Source organism: Terrapene carolina, unplaced genomic scaffold (assembly GCF_002925995.2).
Source record: "Terrapene carolina triunguis isolate 2854851 unplaced genomic scaffold, T_m_triunguis-2.0 Scaffold231, whole genome shotgun sequence".
Lineage (NCBI taxonomy): Eukaryota > Metazoa > Chordata > Testudines > Emydidae > Terrapene > Terrapene triunguis.
In genome coordinates, this window is record NW_020664582.1 from 13,037,369 (window position 1) to 13,052,922 (window position 15,554).

Sequence of the window (15,554 nt, forward strand, 5' to 3'; positions counted from 1 at the left end):
CTGGTGGAAGGGGTTTGTGCATGGACGACGAGACTAGAGGAACAGCTCCTGAGAAAAAGCCCGAGGGTATGTCTACACTGCAAAAAAACAAAACAAAAAACCCTCACCCAACCAACCTGCGGCTGCGGGTCTCAGAGCCCAACTGACTTGAGCTCGCACTATGGGCTAAAAATAGCAGTGTAGACGTTCTTGCTTAGCTGGAGCTTGGGCTTCTGGTGCTCTGCACCGAAAGGCATAATAGGCAGGGTGGCGCGTCTGCCTCGCCAGTTCCTTCTTACCGCCGCACCAGAACTCTCCACTGTCCGAAGCTGATCCCTTCTCTTCGTCCTGTAATATATATAGTCTTGGGTGCATTAGTCTTAGGTTTTTGATACTGGTTAGTGTTTTGATCATTTCCTAGGGACTTAGATTATGCCCAGGACACCAGGCTTCAAAAACTGTAGTCTCCTGCCCCTGGTCTTCTCTAGTCAGCGACAACCACCAGCACTGCCAGAGTGAAAAGGAGAGGTGGGAAAGACCCTTCATCTGAGAGTAAGGGATGCTCTCTCAAACATAAAACGAGATCCCCTCCTAGACAGTCTAAGAGGAGAAATCCCTCCCTGACCTGTCCAAGGTGAGTCTTCACACCCGAGCCGCAGGGACTTAGCGCTATCAAGTAAAAGGAAACACTAGAACCTGAAGGACTGGGAACCACTGGTGCGCTCAAAACCCACCAGGTTGGAGACTTATTCATTGATGATACTGTCATGACCCTCTACTTTACCTCTACTCCGGTGGTTTGGAATGACAAGAGACATCCTCCAAAGGGGCTGGTGACTTTTATTGCTCTGTGGGTCCGGGAGGATGAAGATATTCACCAATCTTCCTCATTATTTGGATCAATCCTCACCAGAGAGACACTAATACCAGTGGGAATTGAGGACTGTGAATGGAGTCTATCTCCCAACCCATCCACTATCCACAGTTTCCCTTCAATGGGACTGATGGAGCTAGATCTGACCTTTTCATTGCTGGGACAGTCAGACATGGTGGTGGAACCAGATTCACCTCCACTTTGAGTGATCAGCCCAGAAGGGATCAAGAATCTCCTGGAACCAGGCTTGGGCACACAAACAGGGGACGCTTCCTCAGGACTGGTGGCACCAAATGCCTTGGGCACTGCTGCAACATACTTTTGACCCCTCGTACTGGTCTTATTGGGGCCCATGGGACCCCTATGCATGTACCTAGAATCCATTTGATCCAACAGGGAGTCAGACCATCTGTCTTCTGCAAGAGGTCAACCAGAACCTCTCCTCAAGCTTGAGAAAGATGAGCTGGTACTGCCGGTACCCACAGGGATATCATCCTCATCACCCGGTGAGGTGGTTGCTCCAGCCTCACTATCTTCCCCCAGGTGACCATAGACCATTTCAAGAGGTGTTATGGAGAATGGCGCAAGAGCTCCTAATCTCCTTTGGAGGAGGTCCACTACTCTCAACATGAGCTCCTGGATATACTACAGCCTACGGAATCCAGTTGGGTTGCACTGTCTGTGAATTAAGCTTTCCTAGACCTGTCAAGGTCTGTACAGCACACGGCAGTTCTCTGTGCCCCTACCCCCAAGTGGGTAGAAAAGCAATACTTTGCCCTGACTTAAGGGAGTGGCATTCTTGCTCACCCACCCTGCCTCGAACTCCTGGATGGTTCAGGAGGCCACGGAAAGATCCAGACATTGTCATCCAGGGGCCACCCCTGCAGGTAAGGAGGCCAGGCACCGTATGCAGAGGAAGGTGTTTGTCTACCAGCCTTCGGTTTAGAATCTCCAACCATCCATCTCACCAGATACGATTTCCTCAATTACTCTGAGCTCCTGGACTTTAGGGACAAGTTACTCAGGAGGACAGGGTTCAATTTCAAGCCTTTATTAACGAGAGCAAACTAGTGGCCAGGCTTCATTCCCTGGATGTGAGACAAGCATTGATATTTTTTTCCGAAGAGAACAAAACAGATCAGAAAGTCACCTAGACTGCTCATTGCCATAGCAGAGTGAGTATAAGGACAAGCCATATCCTCTTGGAGGATCTCTGTGGATCACTGGCAGTATCTTCCTCTATCAGCTGGCACAGCTTCCTCCCCTTACAGGGTGAAGGCTCCCTCTACAAAGGGACAAGCAGCCTCCATAGCATGACTTGAAGAGGTGTCCCTGCTTGATATCTGCAGGGCAGCTACATGGAGTTCCATCCTCACATTCGCCTAACTGCCCTGCTAATATCAAATGGGCACCTCGGAGAGATGCTACTGTCTCAAAGGACGCATCAGCAGAGGATTCTTGGACCCAGACATCCTTTGGGACAGCTGTTCTACCAGCAGCTATATCACTGGCATCCTTGTATCTCCCTCCTCTCTGAGTACTGCTTGTCAGTCACCCACATTGGGACACACATAGGGACCAGCACTCAAAGAAGAAAGGGAAGTTGTTTACCTGATTGTAATGAGTTTTAGAGATGCGTGCTCCCTGTCTATATTCCACTGCCTGCCCTCCTACCCCTCTGCTTCGGATCATGACAAGATTCATGGTAGAGAAGAAACTGGAGAGGTGGTTGGTCCTCCCCATCCCTTATGCCTTTGGTGTGAGCACAAGGAGAGCATGGGCACAGGCATGGACGAACGCACACTGCTTGCAAGAACTTTTCGGTCTCAGGCACATGGAGTCCATGTGTACCCTTGATGGAATGCAGAGAGGGATCGCACGTCTCGAAAAACTCCAGTTACAGTGAGGTACTTTAACTTCCCTTTGCTGCAGTTATGTGGTCTGTGCGCTGCCTCCTCCCCACTTGCCCTCGAGCGTCCAAGTTTATTTGCTCTCTTCCCACCCCCTTGTCCCCCCCCACAAAAAAAACCTACTCCACCATCACCAGTGCTGGCATCTGGATTTGCAGGCAGCAGCCATCTCCTATAACCATCAGGATGTCAGCTTTGCAGCCCCCCCTCCCCCTCCCGCCTCCCTCATCATTCACCAGAGGAAAAAGAGAGCTGGAGCCAGAGCTTGAAATATATCATGCAATAGTGTATCATGAATTTCTTGTGAATCACAGTGGAGAAACAGGTTTATTTATTTCAGAGACTTTAAATCAATATAAAGTAGGTCTCTTAGTTCTGAAGCTGGGATGGAGTGTGAAAAAATGAGCCCATTGTACTCTTAAAACTTTGGGGAAAGGAGATGACAGCTATATAATTCCATTTACCAGGCACTAGGGGCTTTAATGTGAAGGTGACAGGGAGCTCTTTGTGCATTTAGAGCACCATATCTTCTAAATAAAAGATCTGTAGACTTGATAGTGGAGCATAGCTCTGACTTTAATAATCTCCAAACATTAGACTGAGCCAATATGTTCCCAAGTCAGAAAGGTCCCCCACCGAACGCTCGTAAATTAAAAGTGCAGGCACTGCACACATTCATAGATTAGAAATGCAAGAGCTGCAATCCGTCTCCAACAGGAAGCCCAGATGAAGAGGAGGGGGGTGTTCATGCCGCCATGTGAATAGGATAAAGACTCGAGAAACAGAGTGTTTAGAAGCACAGCTCTCAGCTCTTCATCGTTTCAAAGAACGTGCTTCATGTTGGCATCCTAACCTAGGTCTGTTCTCTTGTATCCAGATGCCATTTATCCCATCATCTAATAAGTTAATGTGCAGAGCAGAAGTGCTGAGTGATAAAAATGAAAGCTGTAAGATGTGCTGAGGCTCAACCACAAATAATGGTACTTTGGCTTTAAGTCAGTGCAATGTGAATTTTTGTTGAGACCCTTACTATGATCATTTCTCTTGCGTTTATTAACGCTGCTAGCTATTGTATGTGTGTGTCTTTTTCCAATTCTAATTTCTGACACACACTATATAAGCTGTGGGATATAAATTACCATTATTAATATTATTTGTATAAAATGCAGTGTTAAATTCTTATAAACTAAGACTCTCTCTCTCTCTCTCTCTCTCGTGTGAACATAATAGCAAGTTCAAGCACAATATTTAAGGTTGCCATAACAGTTTCCATTCTAGCCCTGTGTTCTCAGTTCCTCAGATCTTTCATCTTTGCTCACATACACAGGCCACTAAGTTTTCAGCAAAATTAGTTTTGTAGTTAACTGCCTCAGTGAGTAACAGCACAGTTGTTGGAAATGTGTCTAAGGAAGGCTGCTGGCTGCTAAGATTTAGAGTACATGGGTGCTGGCAAAATGAACATACCTATCTTAGAGAACATGACATTTATACTAACGTTGAAGGGGAATTTTCAAAGAAGTGAAGGGCAGTTAGGTTCCCAATTCCCCTTTGTGCTTTTGAAAATCTCCCCCAAAGTCAATAAAGATACTAATTTCATTGTCACAATGGTCCATTAAATAAGTAGAAAAGAATGACATAGATACTACGTATGTATCAATAAGGTTGTCATATAAAATACTACATTATCTGAGAAATAGTATTTGTTCATGTAGTTAAAGGCTGTATTGTAATGCATGCAACATTAGATTTGGCATTTCCTTTTGAGTACTTAATTGTGCAACCGTAATGTTCTGTTAATGTAGGGTTTTTTTGTATAGAGCCTATTGGATAGATTACTTCTTAGCCGTATGAAAGGTCTGTCTTAAATTAGTGAAAATATGGGGATCTGGGTGGCTTAAAGAGTTAGCACTGGGATGTGGAGCCTTTTACCTCTAGTTTGCCTTTCTGAATTTGGCCCAGATCTGTAGTGACCAGAAGTCATTGCCATCTCAAGGCTTGTATGAATGAGTTGGTGGTCTCAGTCCCGTTTCTAGCCTATTTGTAATGGATGTGCTATGAGAAGCATTGTGGTGGTATTGATGGGATGGCTATTAGTGTAAACAAAACCAGACTTGTTTCCTAGACCAAGGGAGCAGCTAGCTATCTGCTGCTGATCAGAAATGCCAGAGCTGAGCTGCTGTATTAGAAAGCTGTAATTTATATATAAAATGCAAAGACAATGGCTATGGGCCATCTCTGCATTAGTCGCTCACTTCCAGTAGCTTCTTTCCCCCCTTATTGCAAAGTGTGTGGGAAGGGAGCAGGGGAGGGATTGAGGAGGGGGACATAGTCTTCTGATTATTGTAGTACTTTCCATTTCTTTTAGTGTTGGGATCCAGTACATTTTATTTTTAAGCAGACAATCTGGTTTCAGAAGTTCGGTGTCTAATGCTTCCTTGTTAATGACTATTCTGCTCTGATTATCTGCGCTATCAAATTAAGCACAAAAAGAGATGTTAGAAGTACCAGTATGCAATTATATCTGTATAATACACAGGTGCTTTTTTAAAATCAAATCCATCATCATTCGCCACTCCTCCTTACTTCTCCATACTTTCCCTGCGTCCATTGGCTGCTGGGCTTGGGAGTTAGATTTTCTACTGGTCCCTTAAGTGCTTGGAAACCTCTCCTCCTAGGAAGTAGCCTCTGTGCAAACTTAACCCTTCCTTGAACATGGTCAGATCCATAAAACTGCTGCTCACCATAAGATTGATGATGCTGGCTGGTGCTGCCTTGACTCTCTCTTGAGTAAGATGCTCCAGTCACCACCACTTCCCTCCTAGGGTATTTTAAAGCCACCTGCTTGGCTTGTCACAGAACCTCCATTGTTGGTGTTTGCTTTTTTGCATGGGTGTGTTATGGTTTTGGATACACAGCTTGCTCCTAAGCGGCCTTTCGCACGCGGGGCTTGTGTAGCATTGTCTGTCTAAATTATCTATCAGCTTTTCTAAAGTGCACTAGTGTCTTTGCTGCCCGAGTGTCCCATTGAAGAACACCCTTAATTGCACAGGCATTGGTATTGTACTTCTCCAGCCATTTCATTCTGCTTCACCCTTGGACATTTTCTTGCAGAAACATTTATACAGTAATATACACTGCACCATTTAAAATTGTTAATTGGAGATTGAATTACTTGTCAGCCTTTAAAAATGTAGTCCTCTCAGGTCAGAGATGAGGTAGTTAGCAGGGCTAAATGGATGAGCTATTGCATTCATTTTTTCTCGAGCCAAATGATCATTGTCAATAAGCTGGCTAGCCCCTCCGTGCCTTTTAACCTCTGGCACCTTAGCTGAAATCCAGTCTGAAGCCATATATGTGAGATGAGTTGGCAGATTCTCTGCTCATTTGCAAGTAGATAGGAGAACACACACAAAAGAAGTGGGGGAAGATGGAGTCCAGTGGATTGATGCTTAAGTGCCAGGTTGCATGCTGGGAGACTGATTCTTACACACACACACACACACACACACACACACACACACACACACACACACACTTCCTGTAGTGCAGGGAACGTGGTAAGGTACTTTGCTTTGTGCTTCAATGGTGATTAAACCAGAATTTAATTTTCTTTTAAAGATTACATATACTCAAATTACTCATCCCTCCCATGGCACTCCGTCCGTAGGTTAGTGCATGCTCATGTGTATACATACATGTAATATGACACACAAATTAGGTGAGCTACCATTCATCAATATTGTTTTATATGCATCTGGGAACCATGATGCCTCTGATGACAAATACACTGATAAGTAAATATGGCCCTCACTCAGTATTACACAGTGATTACAATGGCACAGAGCCTCCCAATGCTCTACCACTTCACTCAAATGTCTGGAGCACTCGGGAAAAGGAACTGCATATTTATCTTGATCTCCAAAAAGGGATTTAAGGGCAAGAGCAGGCAGTATATTAGACTGTTTTCATTGCCTGTCAGCAGCGGTAAACCTGAGCTGTCTACAGTGTCTCTAAATAAGCAGTGGCCCATTTTGCATGTACGTATGTGTGCATTCATTTGAAGATAGGGAGTTAAAATTCTTTTTATTTTTATTTTCCTCCGTGGAAGGTGTTAGCGGACTTGTGCCTCACATCTGGAGGCCAGTCTTTACCTGTCCCTGAACCTACATCTTCACTCCTGGCTTCTCAACTTGTGGGGGTAAATTGCTGGTCATGGCACAAGATTTTCTTGGGGGGAAGATAAAGGGAAGTGGGACCCAGGAATTCCAGAGTTCAAATCCCGGTTTTTACACTGACTGCCAAGATGTTGAGCAAGTTTCTTAACCCTTCTGCCTTGGTTTCCCTGTGTGTAAAATTTGGATAATATCCTTCTCACGTGGGTTTGACGAGGATTAATTACTGTTTGTAAAGAATTCTGGTGTCTGTGCCTCCATACTCCAGAAGAAAGTGAGCTTGCACCGGGCGAATGGTGGTGTGGTGTCGATGGGCGCAGAGCTTAGAGGTTTCCAGACCCCAGCTATGGTCAATTGTTGCCATGAAGAATAAGATCGGAGTACTTTAGCTTAGTTTTATGACCAACAAAAACTTTTGTAGTTATGCATGTTATCTAGAGCGATCGGAATCCCAGCTCTTGGCCAAATCCTGAGAGGTGCTGAGCGCTGGCAGCTCCCATGGAAGTTAACAGGAGCTGCAGTGTTGCTGAGGGTATCTGCCCCTCTGAAATTGACCGCCAGTATTGAACTCTGATTCTAGTCACGCACATACATGTAACAAACCACAGGATTATAGAATAATTTCAACACCTTTTTATTGGAAAGGGGACTTCAAAATAATTAAGCCCCCTATTAATTTCCCTGAAATCTTTCCGAACAAGATGGGTTACATTCCCTATGGGAAGTTTTAGAACTTCAAGTCATTTGCATTCACGAAGATGAAACCAGATCTGAACTTCACTTCCACAGTGACAATGCTGCCCTAATGACTTAAAATTGCTTCTATCTCTGGGTTCCCCCCCGCCCACAGCCCCATTCCCCCCAAAACTAGCTGTTTGGGGCCGGGGGTGGAGGGATTGGTTTGAATTTGTTTTAGATCTAAATGAAACAGGTATGTAATGCCCTCTGCCTGTTAGAAAGACTCAAGCCATAAAAATAACAAACGGCATGTATTTGCTAGAATGTCAAAGTTATGAGTTTATTTTGTAATGATGTGCTCCTGCCTTCATGAGGTAAACTGGCTGTGGCAGAGGTGTTATTAGTAATATGGACTCAGTGGAGCAGAAAGCTGAGTGACCGAGAGATCAGTGTATCAGTCAGTGAGAGGGCAAATGGAAAGAGACAGCAGGAGAATGAGAAAAGAGCTGCAGTGCCTGGGCTGAGATTAGAGATGGAGCCTCGTAAGAGAATTGAAAGTCCAGCAGTCACAGTTGTATTCTTCCTTCCCCCTCCAAGGAGGCACGGGTGCTTTGTCTGTGCTCACGTGCTGTACTGGGTTTTGTGCAGGGCTGTGGTTTTTCCCCCTTAAAGGCCTAAATGTGTCAATTCCACTGCTGTGTTTTGCACAAGGGCAGCTTTGGTCTAGTGAACTGAAGACCTGGGTTCTAGTCCCAGCTGTGCCACTCCCTGGCTGTGTAACTGAAAGCAAGTCATGTAACTTCCCCGTGCCTCAGTTTCCCCATCTGTAAAAGGTGACGGGAGAGTGAATGTTTGTAAAGCACTCAGGGGTCTAGAGAAGGTCCAGGTATTTATTACTGCTGCTGTTCAAAGAGCTGCCCCAGCAATGACTGTTGGAGTGGTAGGACTTGCTGGACGTGTGGACTGGAATGCACACACAACATGGGACAGGCTGAGCAGAGGCTGTTGGTTACCCTTTCACGTTGTCTGACCCTTTCTGTTCCTCTTTTGAAAGGTGCTCGGACGGGAGGTGTACACCTCAAACAACCAGCTGGGCGGGGTCCAGATCATGCACAACAATGGTGTGACGCACAGCACTGTGAGTGATGATTTTGAAGGCATCTACACCATTCTGCAGTGGCTGTCCTATATGCCCAAGGTAAGTCTTGTTGGTGCAGCAGTGCAAGGTGCCGTTGCCTATACTGGCTAATGGCATTCACTTAACTCAGTTCTTTGGGGCATTGCAGAGACCATTGGAGAACTGCCAATTCCCTGTGCACATCACCCCGCTGGCAAACTGTCCATAGTAGTCTGTGCAGCAGGGTTTTTACATGTAAAGTTGATTGTCTTTTATAGAAATGATGCTAAAAGTTTCCCCTCCCCAGCAAAGTTACTGTAGATGTGAGTTGCTCTGCAGCCAGGCGAATGCACGGGTCACCTGTCTTCTGGAAACAGTGGGTGGGATGAGTCAGGTGGCTTTGGTCACCTTTTTAAAATTAAATCGCGAGCCCGGTAGATGCTGGCAGCACCTGAAGCTCAAGAGTAAACCAAGTGCAAAATATGCCAAATGAAGTCTCATGCAAGTGTCAACGTGAACGTACCATCTTCTTCAGACCTTTGCAAAGATATTGGGATGCTGCAGTCATTAGGATTGTCTGGAAAGGGGGCGGTAACGTGCAACAGGAACTGGGATGACATCAGCCAGTTCATTTGCATTTCTAATGTTTGGTGCAGAGCCATGAATACCGTAGGACAATCTATCCCATTTTTTTTTTGTGTTGTTGTTTGTTTTAGAGTGTATCCAGCCCAGTGCCTACCCTCACCATCAAGGATCCTATAGACAGGGTCATTGAGTTTGTTCCCACCAAGACTCCCTATGATCCCCGCTGGATGTTGGCTGGACGTCCTAGTCCCAGTATGTACATCTTTGTCATGCAGGTTGTGTGATAGTTCAGCTGGTTTCAAGATCTCTACTGGCATTAAAATGACAGCCAGAGCTCCAAAATATGTACTTCAGTAATGTCATTTGGCATTTACCAGTACTAAGTATTGTTATTGATAGTGCACTAATGATGCTGTATGGAATAGCTGCTGCCTGCTAGCTTCAGAGCAGTGTGGTTATAATTAAAAAAGTGGGGATACTGCACTAGCCACTGACTCCGTTTTAAATGGACTGAAGCCACTGCAAGGATGACCATGTCTGTAATGAATCTCTCTTATGTACTGGAAACCCTTACTCACTTGGATAATTCTTACTCATGCAAGTAACTCCATAGACTTCAGTGGGATTGTTTGTGTGAGTAAGGACTAGTTGCATAAAGGTTTGTAGATTCAGGCTCTTTGTGTGTCAGATGTAGATAGAAGAAATCCAGGTGAGAAGATGATTAAAAAACAGTAGGTTGAATTTTGGCAAACCCCAGCATTACTAAATAAAACTATTTTAATAGGTGGCCTATTGAAACCAAGCTAAGCATAAAATTGTCAAAAGCACCAACATGATTTACAGCTTGCCTGCACAAACATTTACTTCTCAGCAAGCTGGGGTGTGACTCTGCCAACTGTCCACATGGACCCTGCTGACACCCATTAACAGTTCGTTAACTTGCTTTGATTAGTCCTCTTTCAAAGAGGACTAGATCAAAGCGAATTCTTCCATCTACTTAGCTGCATATACTGGGGAGAGGTGTTGGGGGAGGTATGTTGACCTAACTACATCACTCGTGAAATTTTTCACAGTTGACCTAAATTTTAGGTGTAGACCAGGCCTTAGTCATTTCTGAGAATGGGACTTCAGGCCTGGTCTACACTAAAAAGTTAGGTCAGCCCAGGAAAAATCCACACCCCTGAGTGGCGTAATTAAACTGACCTAATCCATGGTGTAGACAGTGCTGGGTCAATGGAAGAATTTTTCACCTCTTGTGGAGGTGGATTCTCTCTCTGTCCTAGGAGTGTCTACACTGAAGCACTTCTGCAGTGCAGCTGTGTTGCTGTAGCGTTTAAAGTGTAGACAAGCCCTAAGTCTTATTGACTTACAATGAGATCTAGATTCCTAAATGCCTAAGTCACTTCTGAAATGGGACTTGGGTGTCGAAGTCATGTAGGTGTTTTTGAAAATTTTACCGTCAGTCTGCTTCTACAAAATCATATCAATCAAGACAAAGGGTGCTTCTGAAGGTGGCTTTGATTTTGTAGTTGTTCTGCTTGAGTTTGTGAAGTTCCCTAATGATAGTGCACAATTCTTCACTTTTCCCCAAAGTAGAATTTTTTATTTTAAATTCTGCACTGAATACATTTGAGAGCAGTTGGGGATTTGAATGGAAATCAGAAGGTAGACGTTCCAGATGACATTTTCTCACAGACATTGCCCTGATGTCCTGGTTGATTTTATTTCCTTTAAGATTAACAGGAAAGTGCCTTGTGAGATGAAAGGCCCAGCCTTGAACTCAAATGCATCATGGGGCCTCCTGGAAAGCCTGCTACCACACCCTGGACATTTTTTTTCTCAATACACATTATGCATTTGAGATTTGAAAATGACCCTGACACTATCCAGGTTTGCTCCTGGGCTGGAAATATTCTCCTCTGCTTCTGTAACTAACCAGGAAGCCATGTGAATGTTACTATTTGAAAGGAGAGAGAACGGGTTGGAGCAGGGAATCAGAGTGCTGAAGCCAAATATATCATGTACTTTTCAGAGATTATGAAATAACCGGTTTGAAGAGACGTAAAAAACAAAATTTACACATGATAGTATGTAAGTTCTGAGTACTTAAGAGAGCATATTTACAATTCAGAGCTGCTTTTTATAGTTCGGGAATTGTCCCGTTTTGGGAATTTAAAACCCCCCAAATAAAAGCCTTTATCATAAAGGAATCCATCTCTAACTAGCGTGGCAGACCTCACACAATAATTGGATTGGAACCATCTCAAAAGATTGAACCCCTACTGTTCCCTTTTGGAGGCGTGCAAGAGATGTGCGGACAAGCTACAAACTAGGTGACCATTATCCCCGCTGTTATTAATGAGGTTTGAGGGATAAAATGAGATTTGTGATAAACTAAGTTTTCCGGTTTTGGATAATATTTTTTCATCATCTCTCCAGTAATTCATCCAGCTGTCTGAGTGCAGCTAACACCGGCTTCCAAATCGAGTGACTTCAGATTTTAATTTAGTGGAAGCGTTAAGGAAAGCAGATGATTCTCCGTGATAAGTTAAAGCAGATATCTCCTAGGTGAAAAGTTAAAGCCATTTATTAGAGGAGATAGTGCTGTGATATTCTTCAAACTGACGCCCGACACGAGGCCAGAATCTAAACGATCAGCTTTGGGCTCATGATAAAGAGATAATTTTGAAATGGATGGTCACATTTTACAGTGGGGCCACGGAGGCAAGGAATGTAGAACACAGTAATTACAAGTTTGGTCTTGATAAAACACTCTCCATCCTGTTTAAGTCAGCAGAGGTTAGCTCGCTTGGATCTCCACTTTTAATTGGTTTTAGGCTTGGGTTTGCGGAGGCAGAGGTGCTTGTTCAAATTAAAGCAGTGCTCAGAAGCTGTGTGCCCAGGGGTAAAGCTGGGAGGCTGTGTTTTTGTGCGAGCTTTGTGAGGGCTCAGTGAAAAGCTGCTACCTGCAGAGTAATTTGTATTGCCTGGGTGTATAGAGTATCCTGAGTGCCATGATTTGATGCTCGCGGCTTCTACAGTCTGGAGGACTGCGGAAAACAGAGCAGTGACCTCTTTGCATTTCCTGTCTTTTGTTGATGTTGGATCAGACAGTGGCCAGTAACAGAGAAAAGTCAAATCCCTCCATATTGCCCTTTCCTGCTCATTAGAGATGGGGCCCGAACTGAGATCCTGGATTTAACAACCCTGGACTTCATTGGGTCATTTCAGAATCCTAACCTGAATGCAGAGCTGAATGTTGCAGTTGGCCCTGACCCAGTGTCGGAGCGTACTTAGTTTTAGAAATCTGTGTTTGGAAAGGAGATCTCAGTACAAACTTTGCATCTAGGGTCCATTCTCTAATAATGGTGCATTGCTGCCCCCTGCAGGCAGTCCTCTTGCACCCTGAAACATGACCCTTGATTACCCTTATTTTTGCATAGAGCGTACAAGCATTAGTAGTCATAAAATGATGCAGCCTCTCTCTTTATTGTTCCTGGCAGTGTTTGGCTTGATGAATATCTGTAGAAATGTAAAAGAGGTAGGAAGGAAGGGTAGTCTTTCAGTGAAGGCACAGAACTTGGAATCAGGAGAGCTGGGCAACTTAACCTTCAGTGCCTCAGTCTTCCCATCTGTAAAATGGAGGTAATGGTATTGCACTCTGCCTCACAGGTGTGTAGTAGCAAGGCTTTATCCTAACAGTAAGGGAGGTGCAGATATTACATTGGTGAGAACCAAAGAACTGTCTGTAAATTAAATACATAAAAATACACTTTAATCCCCTATGACTCCAGCAGTTATTAAAGGTCCTGCTCTCTCCTACACTATTATCAACTGCTTTGAATGCATATACAATACAAGTCAACAAGTATGCTGCTTCACACAGAGATATGGTCAATCTGTTGCAATCACTGATATAGGAGGGCATAGAGTCAGATAATGGATTCCTCTTATAAAGCACTGGATAATTTTATAACGAGTTGTGCATAGGTAGCACAGTCAAGGTAATCATGCTTCAGAGCACGAGCTTGATTTTCTTCAGGGGTCAGAAAGGATTTGTTTCTCCTCAGCATTGCACAATCATCTAGGAGCACTGTTAGAAAAAGGTTTGTTTCTTTGAAGCATCAGGAATTGGCCATCACTGTTTGCAAGGAAATGGACTTGGAAAGAAAGTCTGATCTAGTATGACAACTATTATGGTTCTCTATAGCATCTGGAAGAGTGTGGGGCGAACATGTGCGTTATGTAGTTTGTCTTTAGTAGAGCAAGGATTCACTTTATGGGCTATATATGTGGGCTATACATAGTGATTCAATCCTATTATTTTTTCAATGTATGATGCACACAAATGCAATGTCTAGTGTTCAGATATCATTAGCTCATTTATTCTTAAATGTGCGTCTGTCTACAGCATTTTTGGCAGAATCAAGAGAAAATTGTAAGCTAGGTTTTTAAAATAGAAATAGTCATTTTGAAAAACAACATCTTTAATGACTTGACTGCCTTTTGACAAATGTTTGCAGTGTCTTGAAAAAAAGCAAAGTTATTTATTTAAAAGCATGCAAAGGCCCTCTGCTATCCAAACCCCATCGTTTAACAATAAATGATGCCTTTGCTGATAAATGACTCTCTTTATGCAGACTAGCAAATGAAATAGGACATGATGGCTGAAGGCAGACACATGCTCAGCAGTCTAATGCTCCCTTATATTATCATCGGTTTGTCTGTATTTTTTAAAAAAACAAAAAAGCCCAGCCCCCAAGTTGTTAAACTGGAGTCTTGCTACAATTTTAACTGCTGTTTATGTTCTCTTCCCCCCGCCCCCCCTTCCTTTTTGTAGCTCAAAAAAGCCAATGGTTAAGTGGTTTCTTTGACAAGGGATCATTCCTAGAGATCATGCAGCCCTGGGCACAAACAGTTGTGGTTGGTAGAGCTAGGTAAGTACCCACAGGCTTTTTTAGACCTTTGTAGAAATCTAGCTTTTACTGATGCTTTGTGTTTCTGCTGACACATTCTGACAAAACTGGTGAGTGGATGGATGTGAATAACAAATTTATCATCTCAGCAGAACACGTCTCTGCTACGTGAATTGAACATGTGCTGATAATTCCTTCGGTCTGTCCCAAGGTGCTTGATAACTTTCGTCTTCTATAATGCTGGATGGAAAGAGTATACGGGGGTGGGCAACAGGTGATTCCTAGGGACAAACCTTTCTACTGTACATGGTAATACAGAGGGGGCGCATTGTTGTGGCTCTGACATAATGTAGAGGAGTTGGTGGACTATATTGCTTCACAATCACATTTGACTTGCAAAAAAAAAAAGTCCAGCTAAAACTGAAGTAGACTGGAAGAAACTGCAGATTGCTGGGAGACGTACTTTTTTGGTGTTTTTTTTCAAGTGGGAAATTGAAGTTTCTATTAAATTTTATTACCCACTCTGAAAAGAGAGTAACTCAGCTGTGATCCCAGCATAGAATAACCTGCAGCTTTTTCCAAACTAGCACTTGCCAAGACTGATCTTAGTCTAGCTTACATTGCAGAGACAAGCGGCCCTGGGGACTTGCATCTGGTGCTCACCTTCCTCTCTGGGACAATCACTTTCCCTTATCTTTGTGGCAAGTGGCACCTGCTCAAGATTCTAAAACATACCGTGTTAGCTTGAGATTTAGATCCCAGTCTTGAAAATAATTCCAGCCTTTGTAGCTCTTTCAGTATAGTAGGTCCCTGCACTTTCATGCTGCCAAGAAGAAAAAGCCATCAGATGGCAAAACTTGCAGAACGGCTCTTCCATTTAGGCTCAGAATTCAAGTCTTTCGTTGTTGTTGTTGTTAAAATAATCAGTGGCATTGTGTGTTTTCTTTGTCTGTTTCCCTTCTGAATAAAGCTGTTCCAGAAGGATGGAGTATTATCCGGTGCTAAGAGCAGTGGAATAGGAACCAATACTCATAAATTCCCTTCCCAGCTCTGAGCAAGAATATTTTCTAGTAGTTAGATCAGAGAAACAGGAGCCAGGATTCCTGCTGGCTCAACCGTCGATTTGCTGTTTGACCTTGTGGAAATCCTGTAACCTTTCCATGCCTCAGTTTTTCCATCAAGAAACTGTGTATAAAACCTACCTCTCAGGTTTAATCGGATGTTTGTAAGGTTCTTTGATGATCCTGCTTTGCAGGTGCAAAGTATTATAATCATCTAACGGCTGTAAGTTTAGCCAGCATCCCAGACAAAATCAATTATTTA

General features: G+C 43.7%; 1 protein-coding gene across 3 annotated transcripts in view; it reads left to right on the forward strand.

Annotated features, from left to right (window-relative positions):
• Window positions 1-15,554, forward strand: part of ACACA (acetyl-CoA carboxylase alpha) — a 197,325-nt gene that overhangs the window by 135,282 nt on the left and 46,489 nt on the right. For all 3 annotated transcript variants that reach the window (XM_029912558.1, XM_024195395.2, XM_029912557.1), the window contains 3 exons: window positions 8,668-8,811; window positions 9,447-9,567; window positions 14,156-14,252. In XM_029912558.1, coding sequence (XP_029768418.1) covers window positions 8,668-8,811; window positions 9,447-9,567; window positions 14,156-14,252 — 362 coding nt within the window. The remainder of the gene's footprint in view (window positions 1-8,667; window positions 8,812-9,446; window positions 9,568-14,155; window positions 14,253-15,554) is intronic.